This window comes from Bemisia tabaci, chromosome 2 (genome assembly GCF_918797505.1).
Source record: "Bemisia tabaci chromosome 2, PGI_BMITA_v3".
In the NCBI taxonomy this organism is placed as follows: Eukaryota; Metazoa; Arthropoda; class Insecta; order Hemiptera; family Aleyrodidae; genus Bemisia; species Bemisia tabaci.
The window spans coordinates 67,774,538-67,798,664 of NC_092794.1; the positions used below are offsets into that span (position 1 = coordinate 67,774,538).

Below are 24,127 nucleotides of genomic sequence, written 5' to 3' on the forward strand. Positions count from 1 at the left end.
TGTGCCATCATTAAGCGAACCTGCAAACGTTGACTTTCGAAGGTACACTGGAAAAAAATTATCTTGGATCCTGAGTCCGGAATCTTAAAAAAATTGACAAGAGGAAATGCTCTTGATTTAATCGGATTTTTGTTTGAATCGAGAGCGAAGCCTCTCAATTTGGACGTACCCGAGTTGGCTCCCAAACGTCCGAATCGGCTCCCGTTTGAAAAAGGGTCCCCTCCCCTAAGGGTCGAGTTGGCTCCCGTTAGAAAAAGGGTCCCCTCCCCTAAGGGTCGAGTTGGCTCCCGTTTGAAATGAGTGGCGTGTGCGACGCGCCGCGCGTAAAGTGGCTCTCCGTTTGAGTTTAGATACATTTAAGATCTGTTTTCCTCATGATTTTGATGCGCTGAATCCGAATTTGACCTCCGCTTTTCCCTAAAAAATCATTTGCAAAAGTTACCGTCATTTTTTCACATAAATCACAAACTGCCATACGATTGGCTTGTTATACTTGCTTAGATTGGATGAAAACTATGCGTTCATTGCACATACCTGTACAGTTCATGCAAAATTAAGGATGTTTTAATATTTTGACACCTCCCCCCAATTTTTTTTTTTTTTTTTTTTTTTTTTTTTTTTTTTTTTTTTTAAGGATAACTAAACTGAAAAAATGAAATAGATCTAAAATTCATTTGTATTTTAAAAATGTCGAAATAATGCTTCAGAGCGGATTGGGACCATAGTGCGGCATCGAGTCTGTTATCTTCCCCCTCAATGAAGTGAAGAACGCGCACCTCTCGTTAAGCGTAAATAAACGCACGCTAACTCGACCCACCAAAAAAAGACCAATTTTCAAACGGGAGCCAACTCGACCCATAGGGGAGGGGACCCCCTTTTTCAAACGGGAGCCAACTCGACCCACCTAAAATGGACGGGAGCCAACTCGGCAACTTCCCTCAATTTAAGCGGGGTTCCTATTGATCAAAGCAGGGTGCCGAATGAGGAAAGTGTATACGTATGCTCATCAAATATTTTTAGAAATCTGGACTCTGAATCCTAGGGAATTTTTTTCCAGTGCAACTTTTACGCAATAAGAATGAAACAATGCGGGATCTCTATAAGATCGTCACTTTCCGGCCAAAGTATCACAAGCGCCATGCGACGTTTAAAAATTTTCGGCGCCATTTTATTTTTTTACCGAGAAATCGTTGGTTGAATCTCTTTGAGAATTTCAATTTTTATTGGCAGCACAAAAAAATACAGTGAAGTTTTTGGACAGCTTCGCGAAACAACCCCTCTGTTTAAAAAATTAAAATGACGGCAAAAATTTTTAAACGTCGCATGGCATTTGTGATACTTTAGCAGGAAGGTAGTATATTATAGAGACCCCGAATTGCTTTCATCCTTATAGCGTAAAAGTTGCACTGGAAAAAAAGTTTCTCCGATTTCGAGTCCAGATTTCTAAAAATATTTGACGAGCGAAATAGCTTCATTCGGTACTTTCCTTTGATCATGAGGAAATCCGCTTAAATTGAAAGGCTTGGCTCTCAATTCAAGCAAAAATCCGATTGAATCAAGAGTATTTTTTCATGTTATATATATTTCACGAGATATATTGCCTCTGCATGCACTGGAAGAAAAAACACATTGGATCTAGAGTCCAGACTCTTAAAAACATTGACAAGAAAAAATACTCTTGATTCAATCAGATTTAAGCTTAAATCAAAAGGAAATCCGCTCAAATTAAGAGGCTTGGTTCTTGATTTAAGCTTAAATCTGATTGAATCAAGAGTATTATTTCTTGTCGATGTTTTCAAGAGTCCGGACTCTAGATCCAATGTGTTTTTTTTTTTTTTCCAGTGTGCAATGCAACGTAATAAAGGGTCAAGATGTGGCTGGAATGACGCCTCCGGGATATATAAAAATTCGCGCAACGTGATAAACGAGATTTCGACAAATCTCCTTATTCCGCTCTTCCTCCTCGTTCGAGCACGGACACCCGACTTGGAAATCCAAATCCGACTCGCTGTTCCTGTTCCTTTCTGCGCTCTGGGTGTGAAGTGTGACCCTGACGGAGGCGCTTAGTCACCTGGGAGAAACACGCGGAAATGGCAACGTCGCGTCGTCGTCGTCGCGTAGCGTCGGGACGCTCGACGTTCGACACTCGCTGACCAAATATGGTGCATTCCGCCGCTCCATTTCCATACCGCATGCAGCGGGCTTACCGCCATTTTAAGTCAAATAGCGAATTTCGCGCCCTGCCGGGAGCGGCTTCGGTCTCCTCACTCTTCGCACTCCGTCGTCGCGGAGAGTAAAGATAAGCAGGTCTGACTTATTGGGGTTGGATTCTATGGGAGGATTTCGTAATGAGCAGGGACTTCAAATAGAGATTAGCAGATCTGACTTTCTGGGCTTGGATTCTAGGGGAGGATTTCGTCATGAGCAGGGACTTCAAATAGAGATGAGCAGCTCTAACTTTCTGGGGCTGGGTACTAGAAGAGGATTTCATCATGAGGAGGGACTCAAAATAGAGATTAGCAGATCTGACTTTCTGGGCTTGGATTCTAGGGGAGGATTTCGTCATGAGCAGGGACTTCAAATAGAGATGAGCAGCTCTAACTTTCTGGGGCTGGGTACTAGAAGAGGATTTCATCATGAGCAGGGACTCAAAATAGAGATTAGCAGATCTGACTTTCTGGGCTTGGATTCTAGGGGAGGATTCCGTCATGACAGGGACACCCCCCCCCCCCAATAGAGATGGCCTCTAGGGGAGGATTTCGTCATAAGCAGGGACTCCAAATAAAGATTAGCAGATCTGACTTTCTGGGGTTGGATTCTGGCCCAAGTAGCAGAGGTTGTAACAACTTTCAACAAAATCGTTTGATTCTTGCAACTGATAGATTGATGTGCAGATTGCCTACTCTCTCCCGCGAAGGAGCTATCCTCGTCGGAACTAGTTGCAATTAAGTTGAAACATGTTTCAACTTTAAAATACTGCTGGTTGCCTATCATTAGATTATAAACAACTTTGGTGCAGCAATTTTTCAATCTCAGCAGGTTCCAACTTTGTCTTCCGATCAGATCGCCGAAAATCGGCACTTATCGACCAAAAATTGACCGAAAGTTGCAACTTTGTTGCAACTAATACCGATATTTTTTCAACTTTTTGCAACTTTTACATTGAAAAATGCTACTTGGGGGGGGGGGGGGGGGGTGAGTTCGTCATGACGTATGGGCAAGGCAATTCCTCACTTTCCTCTTTTTCATTAGCTTTGGACAAAATGTATCTCCCCTAAAACCTAAAAACTTGCCAATTCACCATGTTATTTGAAGTTCATTTGGTGGGCAGTGCATGCGCGCCTAATTGTTTTTAATTGTCCTGAAATTTTGACGTTGGCTTGTTGACCTTTTCATCCCCACTAAAGAAGGGGGCATCGGATCCAGGATGTTAGGGGCCCTGGATATGCGCAAACCTTTTAAGACCCGTTCAAAAAATACGTAAGAAAAGCTTGGATTTATGCCCCGCCCCCTCCTCTGATTCACCCAAATAAAAATTCCTAGAAAAATTACATAACGCTCAGATCGATCATTTCCTCAAATTTTAGCGTTTTGTGATAAATTTTGGAGGAAAAATCTTAGCCTTAGATTGGTTTTTTATCTCGGATCATCGGAAAATCGGTTCTACGCGCCCATTATGTGGCGAAACTTTGAACACCCCTCTCCCCTTTTAACATCGACTACATTCAATCTATGCATTTCTTAAGACTATAACAGGCAGACTAAAAGACTAGGCAGCTCTGTCCTATTCGATCATTTGAAATGTTTTTAAGGCAAATTTTCGCCATCCTGCTAAATTTTACCCGACTTCATTAAAGTTATCCTCTTTTGAGGCTGCGTTAGAAGTCTCTATAAATCTCCTCTAATCACACTGTACACCAACGTGTTCAACGCCCTGAAAAAAAAGCTGCTCAAGGTGCGACGCGATAAATACGAAAATCTCCTCAGGCGACTTATTTACACGTATCGAGTTCAGGTTTAATTTCCAAGAAGTTCATGTTTCCAAGAAAGTTTGCGTCCGGTATCCATTCCTGTTGAACATTTCTCTTTGATCCAGGATTATGTCCCCATTAAAGCCGCTGAGGTAAAATATCATTGAAAGACCCACGATGTTTCGAAAATGCCCTTCATATTGCATTAATGCTTCATTACCCGTATTACCTCTATATACATTCATTACAAGAGAATGCCGCCGGCGTGACTGAGTTATCTCAACATGGTGTCGGATGGGAGAAAATTAATTTGGGTGGTGTCATTAACGGAGGAAGATCTAAATCAGAGTATTTTCCTGAAAAATTTTTGAGCGACGTGGACCATTTCGACGGAATTTTAAGCTTTTGGTGCAATACCTTGTTGATAACTCGTTTATTTTTCTTAATCCACCACTGGACAAGGTGCAAATTTAAGCATTCTGGTACATGTTTCTTAACCAGAATTTCACGTAAAGCACGATTTGCGTAACAAAAACTAATGAAACAAACTCCAAACGAAGATATTCACGTTTTTATTTCACATTTGTTGCGAGGAATTTGAACTGCCCGCTGACAAGAAACTCTAAGCTCTACGTGAGTCAAATCGCGCACTACAACGGTTTCAGCAAGCTTTTCAATCGAGCAATGTTCATTTCTCACCATGTATTGTTCAAACTATTAGCAATTCGCTACAGCTGAGCCAAAGCGTCAAGATTGAGGTTGCCAGATTTTTATATCGCAGAGACTGTCGTGATAACGTTTAGCGCACGATGTGAATCACGCAGAGCATTGAGTTTTCATGCGCGAGTGGTTTGAATTCTCGCATCAAGAATCATTAAATATCTTTGGAAGGAGTTGATTTCGGTAATTTTCATTGTGCGCGTCGTATTCTACGTGAAATTTTAGTTAAAAAATATGAATCAGAATGCTGAAATTCGTACCTTGCCTAGTGGTCCATTGTAGGAAAAAAGAGCCCTTTTTTTGCTGTACGAAGGGGAAAAAGCTATCTTCTACTGTAAGGTGTCCACTAAAACTTAGTTTTTTTTCGCGCGAATAAACTGACACTGGTTTGATTTAAAAAATCAACATGTTTGATAAAATGAATCAAATGTTTGGAATGCTTGAAGCACTCAGAATTTCCTGCTCCATGACCGATTTTCCTGACATTTCCCTGATGACATCATAATTTCTTGATATTTTCCAGTTTTTCTGGTTTTTACTCATAGTAGACACACTGTGCTACTCTGCTTCCTGGCTGTGGCGGAATGAAAAAATAACTTTATGATGGCATAAAAGAAAATTAATTTTTTAAGAATTTGAGGAATCTCAGGTCCACTGATAAATCGAGACCGTGGGAGGAGGATCATGAATCGACGCGACGAAATATTCTTTGAACGACTGAAAAAAAAATACTCATCCTTGACAATGAACAGACAAAGAAGAAAACAAACAACTGAATGCAATGACATAATTTGGGTCAAGGATACGGATGACCTTGACTTGTAGAATGCACCTCGTCGTCGACTGAGGCAAAACTCTTTTGTGCGAATTTATTTGCGCTCGCAAGGCACGAGGCGCCTTCAGTTACGGAAAATGCTTCAAGCACGGCTGCCCACTGAATGTTCATTTTTTCTTCATGACTTGTCTAATGGGTCAATTACATTTTTTGTGTGTTTAATAAAAGTTTGCGACTGGCGACTTCGCTCATATTTCTTTCTTAGAAATTGAAAAATTGATAACATTATGATGTGGAATATACGAGAAGAGTTCTCAGCTAAACGATAGGAAACTATCAAAGCTCGGCAAATGTAATTTAAAAATTTCAAATCTTATGAATCATGTTTCACACACAGATCGAAAAAGAAATACAAATCTGGTATGCGTAAAAAATAATAAGATTTTCTGAACTGTAAGGAGTTTCTTGTACGGGTAGCATTCCTTCAGCCTCCGAGGAGAATTTTACATTTCATAAATTTCAAAGCGTTATAAAAACTCATGAAATATAGAGTGGAATTGAGCCATGCTTGGTAACGAGCATTGAAATGCTGTTCAGATTGTCTAAATTGGTACTTCACATGCTAAAAATCAAACAGAATGGCTCTCTTAAAGTTGTTAGCAGAATAGGAAGAATTTTACTCATTTTTTTTTTAGAAAAAAAAAAAAATAGTCAGTAGATTTCAACCATAATCAGCATGGCTACATTTCACGTTGCCTTATCTCTTGTCATATTTTCTTCATCACACGATATCCTAAAATTGTTTGTGAATTTTACACGACTTTTAGAGAATTTAGTTACAAAATTTCAAAAAGGGATGTTGCTTAGTTTTCTTTTAAAAAAGAAATCATGTACGGAAAATAGACAACAACCGATTCCGTTCGATCAACTATGGTTAAATTCGTTCAAGTTGTGGTACTCCCAGAATTATTTTTTAGTGGTTTAAGCATATAAATTAACAAAAATGAATGAGATGGATCAAAACGCGAAATATCTGCGTCCAATATTACGGAGTTATTGCCAATCAAAGAACACGGTGCATGACGTCATCCATCGCGATGGTACATATCGTGGTATCCTCCACCTTGCTTTCATTCGTATTTTAGTTCAGGCGACCACTTCAAAAATGTGTCCCACAATTGATGAAGAGAGGGAGGAAAAAACCATGGTAAGAACCACCGCAGCAGATGACGTCATACGTCGTGTTTTTCGATGCGCGAATTTTTGTTAATATTGAACACAGAAACTTAGCGTTTGAACAAATCTTATTCTTTTCGTTTCGCTGATCTATGAGCTTAAACTATCAAAACACGATTCTGAGACTAGCACAGCTGACTTATTATGCTTATTCATCCCGTTTGCTACAAATTGCGTACATATTTTTACTACTTTCATAAAACTGCAAGGATTATATGCGTCTCTCCTGCAATAAAAAAGTCTTCATGAAGGCATTATGTGGGAAAAGGCCCTTGCGTCCTGCAATTCTGTTAAGTTTATGTATAATCGAAAACAATTTTATAGCGATGCTTGCACTCATCGCAAATTTGAATGAAATATTAGAAAAATGAGAGAAACGATAGGAAAACTGAGTTATAGCAGTTATTTTAGAGCAGGCATTTGGAAGAACTAGAGCCTTAGTCGTATTGCATGACATGAGGACCCTCTTCACAAATGGATCGCACTTAGCAAAAAGGAACCAGCGTGATTATAGTGTTATCATCCACTTCTGTTCTAATAAAAAAATTCTCAATTTATGTACAGTATTAAAATTTACACACTTATTTTCCTTTGGCATTTAGCAACAATTTTTTGGTACGTAGACAGCAAAAAATATTTGCTACTTTGAGATTTTTCAGATAACCACAAACAAGCAACAATTTTACATCACTGTAATCGCGCGGGTTCCTTTTTGCAAAATGCAATCCAAATAATGTGTTAATTTTTAGCGGTTCATAAGTTCCTTCCATTTCAAGCCATTCTGATTGGAATCAGTGAGAACGAAAACACACCAACTCGGTTACTCAAAAATGCTCAATTTACATTGAAGACAGTCAATTTTCATAAAAGTCATTGAACTCAGCGCATCTGTTCCGACTTGGACCTTTCAAGCGTCCTTGAGTACTTGTCTCTCGGCACCAAAAATCTTTTTCTCGGACTAACTTCTTCGCCTACTGTGCAGTTTTGTGTGTGTCTTGACTGTTTTCACTTTTGCGAGTTGGTGCGTTTTCGTATTCACTGATTCATTTGGCATCGCTGTAAATGTGTGACACAGTTCGGGAAAAGAGTTTCATTCATGACCGCTGCAATAAAAGTGTGTGTACTTACTTTCACTGAATTCACACCCTGGGCCTCTTCCCTCCGCCTACACCGGAGTCGTGTTCGAGTCGAAAAAATGTATTTAATTACGTCGAGGAATGAAAATGGGTCGTCGGCGCAGGCGCACTTGGCACACGGGTGCGGTAACCGGTTACGAACGCCGAAATCCGAGTCATGTTCGTTCGCGTGCGATTTGGAACGCCGGAAAGAGCGCCAATAATGCGTTTTGCATTCTCGTACGTATTATTTCGACTTTTTTGATTCAAGGGCCGCACAGTAGATCGAGTCAATTAGAGCGGTCGGACAGAATTTGGAAACTTTGACAAGGTTATAACTCCGTTTATACAAAACTTTAAGGTTCTAAAAATGGTTCCACTGGTTTTGTCGTAATGGACCACTAGACAAGGTACGAATTTAAGCGATCTGATACATGTTTCTTAACCAGAATTTCACATAGAACACGATTCACACAACGAAAACTGATGAGACAAACTCCCAACGAAGATAATAAAGTTTTCATTTCACATTGGTTACGAGGAATTTGAACTGCCCGCTGACAAGAAACTCAAAGCTTAACGTGAGTCGAAACGCGCACTACAACAGTTTCAACAAGCTTCTCAATCGAGCAATGTTCATTTTCCACCATGTGTTGTTCAAACTATAAGCAATTTGCTACAGCTGAGCATAAGCGTCAAGATTGAGGTTGCCAGATTTTTATATCGCAGAGACTGTCATGATACCGTTTAGCGCGCGATGTGAATCACGTAGAGCATTGAGTTTTCATGAGCGGGTGGTTTGAATTCACGCATCAAGAATCATTAAATATCTTCGGAAGGAGTTAATTTCGGTAATTTTCGTTGTGTGCATCGTGTTTTATGTAAAATTTTGGTTAAGAAACATGTATCAGAATGCTGAAATTCGTACCTTATCTAGTGGTCCATTATTCCTATCAGAAACACCCCTTAGAATTTAAAATGTGACGAATTAAACATCAAAATTTGCACTTCTAGTTAAAAATTGCATGCCCGACCTCTTTAATTGACTCGATCCACTGTGTGCCGCACAGTGGCATGGACCTTTCAGGCTTCCAGGACTTTAAGTCCACCTACCTTTCGTTCATTAAGTAAATGTCCACCGCTATTTACGTCCACTAAACATTAAGTCCAGTCCATATTAAGTCCACATGATTTAATGTCCGACCATGAATATGTCCAAAATTGTCCAAATTGTGGACATGTTATGTCCACATTTTTTTCTTCTCATTTAAATGACAGGAACCACCTCAAAAATAAATGCATACTACTACTACCTTCATTCTTAAAAACATTTCATTCATGAATCAAGTCATGAAAGAGAACAGAATCTAAGAGCAGATAAAAACATATGTTCATGTGTACACTGTACGGATATGATAAGATGAAAACCGAAGCGGGAGCCTAGGAAACGCTCCAATGCCAAATTAAACATTTTTCAGTGACAGATGCTGTCGAAATTGAAAGTCCTCTTTAACTAGTTATTTCGTGCGCCTTCAATCTTGTAGGATACTGTGGAAAGTAGCGAGGAAGCGTCGAAAGGAAGCGAAATAGTTGCTTAAAGCGTTGCGGCGCGGCAGGTAACCACCGTGACACGCGCATAGGCGCCTACAAACCTAACGGGATACTTCACGCGTTGCGCAATGCGTGAAGTATCCCGTTAGGTTTGTAGGCGCCAGTGCGCGTTCTGCGCTGCCAACACGCCGCTCCGCTCTGTGTTAAGCTCTAATACTTAAACTCGCGGAGTCAGCGTTTTTCAACTCATGATTTTGAAATGTTTGCACTCTCTGCATTGATTATTCCCTCTTAAACTGATGAAAAAGAAATACGTACTACTGGAAAATATAATGTGTTTTTTGTAAATATAAGAGTAGTTCCGTGTCAAATTTAATGATTTCCAAAGCATTTAAATTTATTCTTTTATGTTTTGGGCTTTTACTGTGCTGCAGCTTGGTGTAAGCGCAACTAAACGCTTAAAATTGGACGTATTTGACTCGAGAAGGTCGATGTACAAATAAGTTAGAAACAAAAAATTGCGTTCTTCTTAGTTTTTTCCCTCTTTTTTTCTCTCTCCTCTTCATTCTTTGAAATCTTCAGTTCAACAAAATAGCGTACATACATCACAGCGGTATGAAACAAAAGTGATCCGAAAGAAACAATAGTGAGAGGAGTGGTCCTTCGTTGCAGTGGTTTTTGAGTTGATGCTTAGAAAATTCCGACTGAGTAATTTACGCGGAGAATTGATGATTAGGAATTACCAATTGACCTGCGCGTAAAATCTTGATTCGGTAAAAATACGATTCGACAAAACTATGTTGACCGAAAATTATCTAACAAACCAAAGTTCGCCCAAAAATATCTAGCAAACAAAGGCCTAGGTTTACGGGTAACAGGCATCCATACAAAAATTCTCGCATTTAGAGCGATGCGGAATTTATTAATTATTTTGAGCCAAAATGCACTGCCTTTCCGAGTGTTATGTATCATCGAGATATTTATTTATGACTTCGAAGATGCGAATGACTGAAGAGAGCAACTTGGATGGTGAATAGTGAACGAATGCGATGAAAACAATGAGGGGTGTGTGAGAGAGGCGTGCCCTCACTAAGCGAAAGCTCCTTGTGTGGTCCGATGCACCGTTCCGTAGTAGGTTCAAGATTAAGATACTCGAGAATTACGGATGGCGTATGAAGCGCCTTCAAAATAGAGTGCCGCAACTTCGCCGGTACCTGCACGAATGTTTACGGACCACCGTTTTGTAGGAGCTCTGAAATACTGCCGGTCTCTTTCCAAGCGAATATTCACAAGCGCCTTGTATCGGACGTCGAAAATTGTTGCGATACATTTTCTCTCAAACCTTTGGCTACACTTACATTAAAGTTAAGGAATTGATTTTGATCATAAAAAAAGAAAGAAAAAAACTTGGTAATAAAATAAAATAATTTGAAACTTTTCCACGAAATGCTACGCATTGGCTGTTTTCTTAAAAAGAAAGAAAAAGCTTTAGAAGTTTGGCAAAATAGTTCAGAAACTGAGTAGAGACTGAATAGAGTTAGCAAGTTGAAATGAAATTTAAACAGTTTTTGAGCTTCCTTTATAGAAAAATCATTAGAGTATGTCTTAAAACGCCGAAAACTTGATGAAAACTTGTTTCAGAGCACAGAGGTTAAGTGAAAGCAATACTTTTATTACTTGCATACAGATGCTCATTAATACAAGCATAGAATATTTTTGAATTTTTCTTCGGCGTTGTATAGGTTTGCTACTTTCTTTTGACTTACGAAGACTCTGACTTTTTCTTGAGAAATCCCTATTTTTTCAAGAGCTCTTGATAAAAGAAATCATGAATAAATTGTAAATGACGTTGTAATAAGGCAAAGTAACTAAAAACAAACAACTATAAAAAAAACACAATCTCTGCACATTTCTTGACGGATGACCAGCCCCTCAGCACAGTATCAAAATTGAATTCGTTCAAAAAACCCCAACTGCGGCGCTTCAAAGTAACTGGCTCTCCGAGAGAATAATCATGAGTAAAAAATAATGTTGTCTTCTTGGGTTCAAGGGCAGGCTTTTAATTCATTACTGAAATTCCCTAGTTTTTCCCTGCTTCCAGGGCTCTCCAGAGCACTTCTATTCTCTGAATTTCCCATGTTTTCCAAGTTTTCTCAGAAGCTACAGCCCTGTAGAATCGGTATTAACCGATTCGGTCGGTTGGGGCGACTTGGAAAAAATTACGTAGTCTGAAACAATGTAAACTCAACCATTACTAAATATTTGAAAGCACAAAATTGGAAGAATTTAGAGAACAGTGCCTCAAAAATGAGGCTGAGAAGAGGATGAGAAAAATGAAAACAAAGGAAAGACGTATGGAAGACCATGTTATTTAACAAAAATAGACGATTTATTACAATCAAAAGTTAACAATTATCACCAACGATACAAATAAAAAATTAAAAACTCAACAATGAAAATAGAGAGGGTTAACATTGAAAGAAAAGTTAATCAAGGTAGACAAACATGATTATTCTAAAGTTGGATAGTAACTTCAAAAGAAATTTTGATAATGATACAAACATTTAGGAAAATACAATATGAAATGTTAATCATAAAAGCACGAGCATGAAAAGTTTTTGTGATTACCCCTCCTTTATTACCTTTTTTGGCGGGGGGGGGGAGTGAAGGGGTGGAGTGGTTGCTATGAGCTCATAAAAGCTCAACATTATACAAACATGTAAACATACATGACGATTGGCAAATGATTTCAAATAATAGTTACTACTGATTTAACCAAGCTATTTCGTTTATATCGCTCTATAAATATAAAAATTCCTACGATTATGTAAGAAGTTATCTTGGCATGTAATACTGGAACTGATGTGGCTATTTTAATTTCAAAGTAGCACTGTGAACTGCTTTCAAGACTGGTAATACTACTTCCTAACTACTGCTACTTCATGATGCCCATGTCAAACGAAAAATCCGCACAAGATCCGTGTGAAATCTTGGATTTTCACACCTCTGATGCAAAGGCAATAGGTAGCTTTGAATGGGAACCCATGCGAACTACACATAGATAAATGAGTGTTTTGTAAATTCAGCCTCCTTTCCCACTAATGTTGTTTTGTTCTTTGAGTCATACACATCATACACTGGAAAAAAAACACATTGAATCTAGAGTCCAGACTCTTGAAAACATTGACAAGAAAAAATACTCTTGATTCAATCAGATCTAAACTTAAATCAAAAGGAAATCTGCTCAAATTAAGAGGCTTGGTTCTTGATTTGAGCTTAAATCCGATTGAATCAAGAGTATTTTTCTTGTCGATGTTTATAAGAGACTGGACTCTAGATCCAATGTGTTTTTTTTTCCAGTGTATATGTAAGGCCTTTATAGTTTCTAAGTTTTATTTGAATGGATTAATTGGTGCAGATGTCAAAATGGTAGTTCTGAAATTCTGTTAGCATTTGAAAAATTCCTGCACGCAACGGTGTTTTCAGCGTTACGAATAGCATGAGTGGCCTCGGGGACTCCGAGAGTGACCCCGCCGGGTTCAGAAAAATAATTAAAACGAACAGAGGTGTGCGTACGATTGTGATTTACCGTTCCCTCGAGTATTGCTCAGATCAATTTTGCCGTGGTAGGGAGAAACGCCTCACACGTATCTGAACATTGCCAAATTTTCTCGGATGAAATACAGTGAATCTGAGGACCTTTCGAATGCTTCTCTATAAAATTAAGTAGATTCATACACTGGAAAAAAAAAAAATAAAAAACACATTGGATCTAGAGTCCAGACTCTTGAAAATATTGACAAGAAAAAATACTTTTGATTCAATCAGATTTAAGCTTGAATCAAAAGGAAATCCGCTCAAATTAAGAGGCTTGGTTCATGATTTAAACAAAAATCCGATTTACTTAAGAGTACTTTTTCTTGTCGATGTTTTTAAGAGTCTGGACTCTAAAACCAATGTGTTTTTTCCAGTATACGCGTAATCTACCTCCAGTGTCACTAAAAACTACAAGGAAAAATGGACCGCGTTGAGCAGAAAGGAACCAAGCCGCCAAATTAAACTGGGTACATTAATTTTTTGCATGAAAACGGTTGTACGGATTAATGTGCATTTCAATAAATTTTCTGCACGAAACGAAGCAAATTCCTCAAAATTTTCAGAAGAATCCGCACAATTGTTCTCTCGTAAAAAATTTAAATGCCTAATTAAATTTGGCAATAACTGGTGAGGCTTGGTTCCTTTCTGCAAAACGCGGTCCAAAGAATCATACTGCTGTGCTAAAGAAGAACGCCGTATGAACCATCAGCCATTGCCAAATCTCCATAGACAAATCATGAATATTCGGGCAAATTTGTTGACATTTCCCCCATTTTTTCAGAGAATTTTGTTCTTGGTTTGATTTAAAAAGTCTGAAAATTTCAAGGGAAAATATTCATAACTTTCTTCAAAAATAAATACTTTCTAAGAGAAAATTTGGCAACTCTCGAAAAATCATACGGCGTTTTTCCTTGGGACGGCAGCATAATACTGTCCAAAAATAAATACTTGGTCGGTAGGAAATTTGGCGACATTCAAAAGCGCATATGAAATTCTTGCTGAACACGGCAAAATTGCCCCTGGGCCCGCTGCACAGTGTAGCGAGTCAAAGGGAGGATTGGACATGATGTAGAAAATGTAGAAGTTTTGATCTGTTAGATCAAAAGATGTCCCATTGGTTTTTTCATTAAAATTCCTTTAAAAAGCACTCCTTAAAATTGAAACTAAGACTAATGATAACACTTGAAAAAAAAAAAAACACATTGGATCTAGAGTCCAGACTCTTAAAAATATTGACAAGAAAAAATACTTTTGATTCAATCAGATTTAAGCTTGAATCAAAAGGAAATCCGCTCAAATTAAGAGGCTTGGTTCATGATTTAAACAAAAATCCGATTTACTTAAGAGTACTTTTTCTTGTCGATGTTTTTAAGAGTCTGGACTCTAAAACCAATGTGTTTTTTCCAGTATACGCGTAATCTACCTCCAGTGTCACTAAAAACTACAAGGAAAAATGGACCGCGTTGAGCAGAAAGGAACCAAGCCGCCAAATTAAACTGGGTACATTAATTTTTTGCGTGAAAACGGTTGTACGGATTAATGTGCATTTCAATAAATTTTCTGCACGAAACGAAGCAAATTCCTCAAAATTTTCAGAAGAATCCGCACAATTGTTCTCTCGTAAAAAATTTAAATGCCTAATTAAATTTGGCAATAACTGGTGAGGCTTGGTTCCTTTCTGCAAAACGCGGTCCAAAGAATCATACTGCTGTGCTAAAGAAGAACGCCGTATGAACCATCAGCCATTGCCAAATCTCCATAGACAAATCATGAATATTCGGGCAAATTTGTTGACATTTCCCCCATTTTTTCAGAGAATTTTGTTCTTGGTTTGATTTAAAAAGTCTGAAAATTTCAAGGGAAAATATTCATAACTTTCTTCAAAAATAAATACTTTCTAAGAGAAAATTTGGCAACTCTCGAAAAATCATACGGCGTTTTTCCTTGGGACGGCAGCATAATACTGTCCAAAAATAAATACTTGGTCGGTAGGAAATTTGGCGACATTCAAAAGCGCATATGAAATTCTTGCTGAACACGGCAAAATTGCCCCTGGGCCCGCTGCACAGTGTAGCGAGTCAAAGGGAGGATTGGACATGATGTAGAAAATGTAGAAGTTTTGATCTGTTAGATCAAAAGATGTCCCATTGGTTTTTTCATTAAAATTCCTTTAAAAAGCACTCCTTAAAATTGAAACTAAGACTAATGATAACACTTGAAAAAAAAAAAAAACACATTGGATCTAGAGTCCAGACTCTTAAAAACATCGACAAGAAAAAATACTCTCGATTCAATCGGATTTTTGCTTAAATCAAGAACCAAGCCTCTTAATTTGAGCGAATTTCCTTTTGATTTAAGCTTAAATCTGATTGAATCAAGAGCCCTTTTTTTGTCACTGTTTTCAAGAGTCTGGACTCTACATCCAATGTGTTTTTTTTTCCAGTGAACAACAAAATTTGAAGTATTGGTTAAAAATTTCATGTCCTAGCTATCTTAATGTCGCGCTCCATTGTGCGTCGTGTAATTTTCATCGTCCTATTCTAAGAGCGTTCCGAGAAATACACAATCGCTGCATGACATCAAAGGACCAGTTGTAGCCTCGGAGGCATAAAAAATTCGGGAGTGTTACGACCGTTGCGGCGAGCACGCCGCATGCCGCTTCGGATAATGACGTAATTAAAAGTGGTTTCACAGAAAACACGGGGATATTACGACAGTGCGCTGCGTGCTACATGATACGGTGTATGCTAAAAACAAAAGTTCCGCCGGGCGTGTGTGAGTGCGCCGAGTGATGAAGTGCGAGGATCGGTCGACTATGAGTTTTCTACCGAGTCGAAAGGGAATAACGATCCTATTGTTTCGGCATCGACCGCGCTATGATGAGATCCGTAAGAGGCTAAAGGACATGGCGGAAGCCTCGAGGGCCACAAAGCCTGCACAGAGAATCGGTGAGCTCTGAGGACCGAGTTAATAGTCGCACTGAAAAAAAATCTCGGTGTATTTACTAAGAAAAAGGTAAAATTACCAAGAATTCAGGGTTCTATTTAATCCCAGTTTTTTCTTGGTAAAATTACTGTTTGTGGAATTGGTAATTTTACCGAGAAATCTCGGTAAAATTATTGACTTTCTCGGTAATTTTACTGGACCCCGGTAAAAACGCCGATATTTTTTATCGACTGTGGTAGAATTACCGAGATAAAATGGCAAAGTTACCGGGAATTGATTACCGATAAAAGTGGTATTCTTACCTGAGAAAAACAGTAAAAATACCGGTTTTTCGGTAAGCTTACTAGTCTGCCTTGGTAAAATTACCAATAATTGGTAAAAAAAGGGAGATGGTAAAGGTACCAACGGACCTTGGTAAAAACGCCGAGAAATTTTTTTCAGTGCGTTCCTAAAGGTGCTTCCTTCCTGCAGTCTGCTGCTGAAATTTGGCGTTTGTCGGGTGGACATACAGGGTGTCTCACGAAAAACGAGCCACCTTGAATATCTGCCGAACGCGTCGGAATTTCGAAAAACGGTAAAAGACGTGTTCGTTTATATCGAGGGGGACACCTTTTGGCGTATTCGACATTTTCCCAAACCGCGGGAGGGGCGCGGGGCGGGGGGTGCCCCACCCGTAAGTCGAACTTTTCAAATGGCACCCCTACTTTTTTATTTCAGAAATCAATTCTACGCAAAAAAACAAGCCACCCTGTCCAAACCGAATGTAAATCGGACAATTTTTCAGTGATTGACGGAGTTTGAAACATTTTTTTCATGCTCTTTTCAAAAATTTCCCACGCCCAATGGAATTGCTGTATCAAACCAAACTCTCCGCCAAAAAAATTCTTAAACATTGCACTTTCGATAAAAAAATAAAAAAAATCTGCTGCACTCGAAATCTGGAGCACGCGGAGCCTTTCTTTTGCGACATTAAAATTCGTTATACCGAACATTTCCGAGGGGCGCTCATCGGGAGGGAATAGTAAGTTTTAGACAAGAATTATTAATCTTTTTTATGAAGCATAAGAAACCGTGTCCATGAAGAAGCAGTTAAGTAGAAAATCAACGCACCGCGGAAAAATAGCGTCCTCAGAAGTATCAAGGTCCGGCTCAAGTCATTGACCCCCCCCCCCCCCCCAAAAAAAAAAGCTAATCCATTTGTTTTTCTACTTATCTGCTTCTTCATGGACACGGTTTCTTTTGCTTCATAAAAAAGATTAATAATTCTTGTCTAAAACTTACTACTCCCTCCCGATGAGCGCCCCTCGGAAATGTTCGGTATAACGAATTTTAATGTCGCAAAAGAAGGGCTCCGCGTGCTCCAGATTTCGAGTGCAGCAGATTTTTTTTATTTTTTTATCGAAAGTGCAATGTTTAAGAATTTTTTTGGCGGAGAGTTTGGTTTGATACAGCAATTCCATCGGGCGTGGGAAATTTTTGAAAAGAGCATGAAAAAAATGTTTCAAACTCTGTCAATCACTGAAAAATTGTCCGATTTACATTCGGTTTGGACAGGGTGGCTTGTTTTTTTGCGTAGAATTGATTTCTGAAATAAAAAAGTAGGGGTGCCATTTGAAAAGTTCGACTTACGGGTGGGGCACCCCCCGCCCCGCGCCCCTCCCGCGGTTTGGGAAAATGTCGAATACGCCAAAAGGTGTCCCCCTCGATATAAACGAACACGTCTTTTACCGTTTTTCGAAATTCCGACGCGTTCGGCAGATATTCAAGGTGGCTCGTTTTTCGTGAGACACCCTGTAGAATGACATAGGTTAAAAGGCGGAGCGTGATTGGTCGGCCACGTCTAATCGCTGCTTTATCCGTTGCCTACGAGAATGGAGAGGCCGTAACTAGTCAGTTCTGTGACGTCAAGCTAGTAGATATTTACCAAAAACAACAAGCATCTCCGGGTCATCAGTGCATCGATGAGTGAGGCAGTCGCTGCGTGGACCAATCAGAGTGGCTCTCGATCGGCCGAAGTTGCGCGAGCGGCCCGTTTGAATCTGAGTGGAGTAACGATTTTCGGTATTACGCATTCATTTCCTCGATATTTAGACAATGTCACAAATAAACTAGTTAGTTTTCTATAGTGAAATTTCATCTTCTTTCAAAACGGTTCTTATGAAATTTTGCGTCAGATCAACCCTGAAAGAGATATCGGCGAGAAATCATCGCGCGGCAAGCGTTCTCCCATAAGAACGCGTGTTAAACCGCGGCCGAGTTTCATCTACTAGTGTGACGTCACAGAATCGTAGTTATGGCCTCTCCATTCTCGTAGGCAACGTTTTATCGTGCCTTTGTAAGGTGTTATGAACGGCATACAGTCGAAAACTTAAGAGGTGTCTTCAGCTTGTCGAGAGTTCCACCCGACATAGACACGACAACGTAGCGATTAGACATAGCCGACCAATCACGCTCCGTCGTTTGACCTATGCCATCAATGTCTACCTAACAAACATAAAATTTCAACACGGCTGCAGGAAGTAGACAAACATAAATATATCGAACGAATTTTACTAAAATACGAGTTTTGCTTTTCACTCTTTACAAAAACAGAGATGCGTCAGTGTAGAAGCATACTTCAGCAGTTTATTTGTATAAATATCTTCCGAAAACCCCAAATTAAACCTAAATTAGACTATAAACGCGAAATGTCGCATTCGATTTGTCAAATCGAACTAGAATTTTCGCTTTAAGTCTCATTTGGGTTTTCGAAGGGGATTTTCCACCTGACTGCTGCAGTATGCTTCAACACTGTTGCATCTCTGTTTTTACAAATAGTGAAAAGCAAGACTTGTATTTTAGCAACATTTATTCGAAAATATCAATGTTTGTTTACTTCCTGGGAAGAATCACCAAAAACAGCTCATTTCCTTAGGAGGCTACAAATGGTTAACATTGCTATAAGGTAAGGGAGGCTGAATGAAAACTTTAACACAGCATCATAAAAATTACAATTTTGACGAATCTTGAAAATAGACTTTTCAAGGGTTTGCAATGATACTTTTTCCCTCTTATCGCAGTTTTACACTGTTTCCCAAACAAAATACTTCTTCTGAATTAAGAGCATACTTTTTTTTTTTAAAAAAAAAAAATCGTTCTATTGCCTCGGTTTTTCCAGGATAAAAAATATTTCAGAGAATCAGGTAGGTTTCATTAAAACTGCATGTTGAACGAGCTGATGAGAAGAAAAATGCAATGGTCTGTGCTGGAGTCCGCTATGAGTAAGGCTTACAATTATCTCTAGGACGCGATATCGGCATTATGACGGAAAGGTCGAGCCCAAAAATTATGCTCCTTCATCTAAAACAAAGCAAACAAATGACGCTAGAGACACATCGTACGCAATCAACGCTGAAGAAAACCCAACGTGTGAGTGAAGATTTTTTTTAATTAATTTTAATTTTTAATTAATAATTCAATTTTAATTTTTTCAGAAATTAATTTAACCTAACGATTACATTCGATAGAACTGTATTTTAATGTCAGGTTTCATTCTTAAAACTTTTGGAACGCTTTGAGAAAGGAGCCAGTAACTTTTCGCTTCAAACTTATATTAATTCCTATCATTTCTTTTTTTAAAATAATTTACATTGTATTTAATTTATTGTAATTTCTGATATATGTTTTCAACTACTAGCTAAGAGTTTTTTCCTTTTCCTCCTTCTTCGTACTGTTATGAAAGAATGAACATCAATCGAATTCTAAATTTTAGATAAACATTTCATTTTATACTACTTACCGACTTATTGTTTAGGTTACAAATATGTTCTTTTCATTGAAACTTTGAATAACGCTTTAATGACCTGACTTCTCTCTTTCCGTGAAGATTAGAATTGACGTTCATGAAAATTAATCGATTGCTCATATGTTTGCAGATATTTCTAAGCGTGGAGCTTATCTTAAGGGTGCCAAAATATATACTGCATCTTCATTCAGTAAAGTCAATTGTTGAACTGCTTCATCCGTAGACCCTCTCTAGGTTTATTGATGGCATGCAGGAAGAATTCAGAACACGCATGCTGAAAATTTAGTGAGTGAGCTCATGCATTCAACTGTGCTTTGAACACTTCACGAGGTTAACATAGGGGTGCAAGTACTAGCTGCCATGTGTAGGCCAAAAAGTTCCTTCCTACATTGAAGAAAGGCCATACTATTATTAAAGCCGAAACAGATGACGAAGATGCACATGAAGCTCAAACATTTCGAAAAATTTGAGAGCAGATTAGGTCAATCCTCGATGTTTTGTGTTGTCATTATTGTGTTCTGCTTAGACAAACAGTTGGTTTTCATAATCAAGCTAATACGGGTGACTTACTTAAGGTGGAGTGAAAATATTCACATTAAAATGTTCTACACGATAAAGGAAATCTAATTCCACAAATACCGGAACCGGTTCAGATTTATCGAGAAAACTGTCATTTAGAAGCCCGTGATTTTACGAAACATTCAGATAAAAGTTGATACAGCCTACTCTGCTGGAATCGACGAAAAGTTGTTAATTTTTTATCATCGTTAAAATTATTTAGAAAGCTTACCTAGAGGCACGAACTCTTAAGTTCGTTGTTAATTTTTTATCATCGTCAAAATTATTTAGAAAGCTTACCTAGAGGCACGAACTCTTTCAAGTGCGGAGCGGTGACTTTAGCTCAATGTCAGTTTGCCTTCAGTTCAGAGTGTAGGCAACATGGTCTCCCACATGAACGAATAGTGGTATCACCCTTAGAGGGCACGATTACTCGTTAAAAATAGTAAGACGAGTTTTTAATGACTCAAATTTCTCAAAATTCGACGTTGTTTGCCAACCAGATTCTACGCCAGTTTGGTCATCAGACATTATTTTTATGACGAAGCCGGGAGTCTACTTCCAAAGTTAACAAATAGGAAAAACAGCTGTGTCAGACCACTGACGAAAAAACTATGTAAAGTGAATATATCCTGCACTACGCAATGGAAGAAATCGATCGAATTTTTTCTAAAATACTGGTTCCTCAGGACTGCCACAAAATTTAGAATATTAAAGTCCCTGACATTTCTCCGATACATTTATTGAGTAAAATTCCCGGACAATTTGAGATATGGCACACGGCCAAAAAAAAAAAACATAATTTGAAATGGTTTCCAGGCAAAATTTGTTGTTCTGAACGTCAAATCTATTCTAGAAAGCTAATAAACATGCGTTAAAAATGTTTTCCCGGACACTTTCGTCATTTTCCCTGGCAATTCTAGGTTTTCCCTAATTTTTTAAACTTCCCTGACATTTTCCGGTTTTTCCGGACCGTGGCAACTCTGGTTTCACTGTCAGTTTCTAAGCGGAAATGGCTCCATTGCGCCAAAAGGCCCATTACAGCAGATTCTTATCAAAAAATCTTACGTACTTAATCTTGTTACGTACCCAGTTAACTCACACAAGCTGACCTACGAGCCGGCGTGCGAAATACAGTACACGAGAATCCTTCACTCTGAAGCATCAATACCTAATAGAAGACTGCAGAGGTAAGACGCCAAAGAAAATGAAAAGATAATATAAGAAAGCAGACGAGGTATGAAGCGTAGAGGGGAGACAGTGTGTGGACTTATAGGTGCTTCGAGGGCTTCTGAGAAAACTGTAAAGTGCAGCGTTAAAGCCACAGCCGATGGTGTTACTTAATTTACTTTACACCAGACTCCTCACTCCACTCATTGACGGGCTGAGAGACTTCCAATACCGCTTGTCAACTAAACCGAATAACGGCGCATTCAACCTCGTGACCCCATCATCATCAGGACTGCGGTGTTAAGGAAAAACGCCGTATCAACATTCGAGAGTTGCCGAATTGTCCCGGATAAAAATGTACTTTCGAAGGAAACAGGATGTCTACTAAAACAGGCTGACCAAAAATTAGTACTTTTACAGTACTTTTTCGGTACTTTCCCAAGAAATTCAGTACCTCGACAGAAAAATTCAATACTTTTTCAATACCTCCAACTGACGAAATTCGAAAAATTTCAAAAATTTGAATTTCACGCTCGAATTGCGACAAAAATGAAAAACATTCCGGACTTTCCGCACTTTTTCAGTGCTTCCGGACCGCCCTTGAAAAATCAGTACTATTTCCGAACTTTCCGGAAATTCCGGACTTGTGGACACCCTGAGAAAATTATGCGTTTTTACCCTTGAAATTTTTAGACGTCTTAGATAGAATTGCGAACAAAATTTCCCGGAAAAATTGAAGGAGAATATTCAAAATTTTCTCAGTAAATTAAGTTTCTATTAAAGGAAATTTGGCAACGTCTGAGGGCTCATACGGCGTTTTTCCTTGGCACGGCGGAAGACCTCTCTTCCCCATTTACTCCTCCACATCTCGCTACGAACGCTTTTACTCAGTGGCGTGGCGTGAATTGCGATATATCGATTGTTATGCCATTTAAACCTACGGTAAAAATCGATTATAAGGGTGTTCGCTGCGAACACCCTATTTATCGATCCTTTTCCATAGGTTTAAATGGCATAACAATCGATATATCATAATTCACGCCACGCCGCTGCTTTTACTTCCGCTGCACTGAATCGCCACGAAACTCATCCAAAACAACTTACAAAAACCGTCCCGCTTGCGTGGAACGTCGTATGAGCTTTCGGACGTTGCCGAATTGCGTTTGATAAAATAGGATTGTTCTGGGAAACTTGTTACTGTTTTCCCGCGTCGGTTGCGCTTCTCATTAAGAATAATCAACCGATATTTTCTGGTTTTATATGAAGATGAACAGTACGTAACTTGAACGCGAGGTTGATATTTTCTGGCTAGTTTTCCTTTGGGTTACATGGACCAAATCTTTGAGTTGCAAATTTGCAACCTCGTCAAAAAACAGACGCCAGGATTAAACCTAGATTGCAGCCCGTGGCGCACGGTGGATCGAGTCAATGGTAGAGGTCGGTCATGGGCGATAAAAAAAAAAGTCTGATTCTAAATATTTTTTCTTGGTTTTCTAGTAGTTAAGCTTCCAAAATGAATGTATCCACGGTTCTAGGATCTTTGAACCCTTCCGCTTTGACATGCGGGTTGCCTAAAGCTGACATTGCAGGTGGTATCAAATTTGCCGACTAATTCTCAAGGTTTTATTTCGTTTTTGCATGAGTTCTGTGGCAGATAAATCAAAATTTCAATTAAACATGCTTATTCTCCTCCCTTTAAGGAACATTTTGGTATATCATTAATGTGCATTGGCATATTTTTAGGAGGACCAAAATCACCTCCAAAGCTTGCTTTAAAAAAACGCCCAAAAAAATGTTAAAATAGCTCGATAAAAAAATGTCCACAAGTGTCCGCAAAATCCTTTGTTGGGTTGCCTCCTGTACACTATCAGGAATGATATTATGTAATAATTAGCCGCTAATATCCGCTAATCTGCGAAAACGGTCCATTTGAATGATAGGAAGTCGCGCCTGCTGGGAATCCGATCTTGCTCTATTGTCATCAATAAAATCGTGCATCACACGATATCCTTCAATCTCGATAATTTTTCTACTGATTACTGATTTTGGCTTACTTGTTGATATTTTTGGACGATACATTAACCTTCTGTTAGTCTTTGAAGCTGATTCGATCAGCGTTATACTGTACGATAAAGTTTAAGGTGTATGTTTTGCGCATTGTATATTTCACACGTCCCGTTTCTTGCAAAATGTCTGCAACATACCAAGAACTCTTTCATGAGCTCCATACAAATACAATTTCAACTTTTTTCCCCCCTTGGAGGATGACAATACTTTCTCTACCCTAGGGTAGCGAAAAAGTAAAAATTGGTGGTGGGTTAAAAAAGAAGAAATACAAGAAATTTCTTCAAGAGACAATAGTCCTTCTCAGAGGTTCTTCAAGGGATCAGAACTTGCATGAAAAATAATTTTCCTCCTATTTTAAAATTTATTCAATAAATATGTTTCAAACTTCACTCCAAACATTGAGGAACAAAACGAAATAATGGAAGTTGATATAATTTTTTTTTCCCCTGCACATTCAATTTTTTTATGTGGTGATAAGTACCTATAACAATATTCTAGGATGACTCGATAAAAAGAAGCTACAGTATATACATCTCTTTTTTATTTCTTTAATATATTGATCTATTTTTTGAAATATGAATATTTGTTGAATAACTGAAAGAGTAGAAAGTTCATAAAAATGAAAACGTCAATTGAC

The 24,127-nt window shown here is 38.6% G+C and overlaps 1 protein-coding gene across 4 annotated transcripts in view; it reads right to left on the bottom strand.

The window, feature by feature from the left end:
• The window catches only part of Svil (Supervillin), a 390,519-nt gene that overhangs the window by 225,029 nt on the left and 141,363 nt on the right, over window positions 1-24,127 (bottom strand). Inside the window, exon 3 of one of the 4 annotated variants that reach the window (XM_019058285.2) lies at window positions 17,104-19,250. The exons of the other annotated variants lie outside the window; for them this stretch is intronic. Within the exon in view, the coding sequence (XP_018913830.2) occupies window positions 19,237-19,250 (14 nt within the window). The 3' untranslated portion in view covers window positions 17,104-19,236. Of the gene's footprint in view, window positions 1-17,103; window positions 19,251-24,127 lie in introns of those variants that run through there. 4 annotated transcript variants of the gene reach the window in all.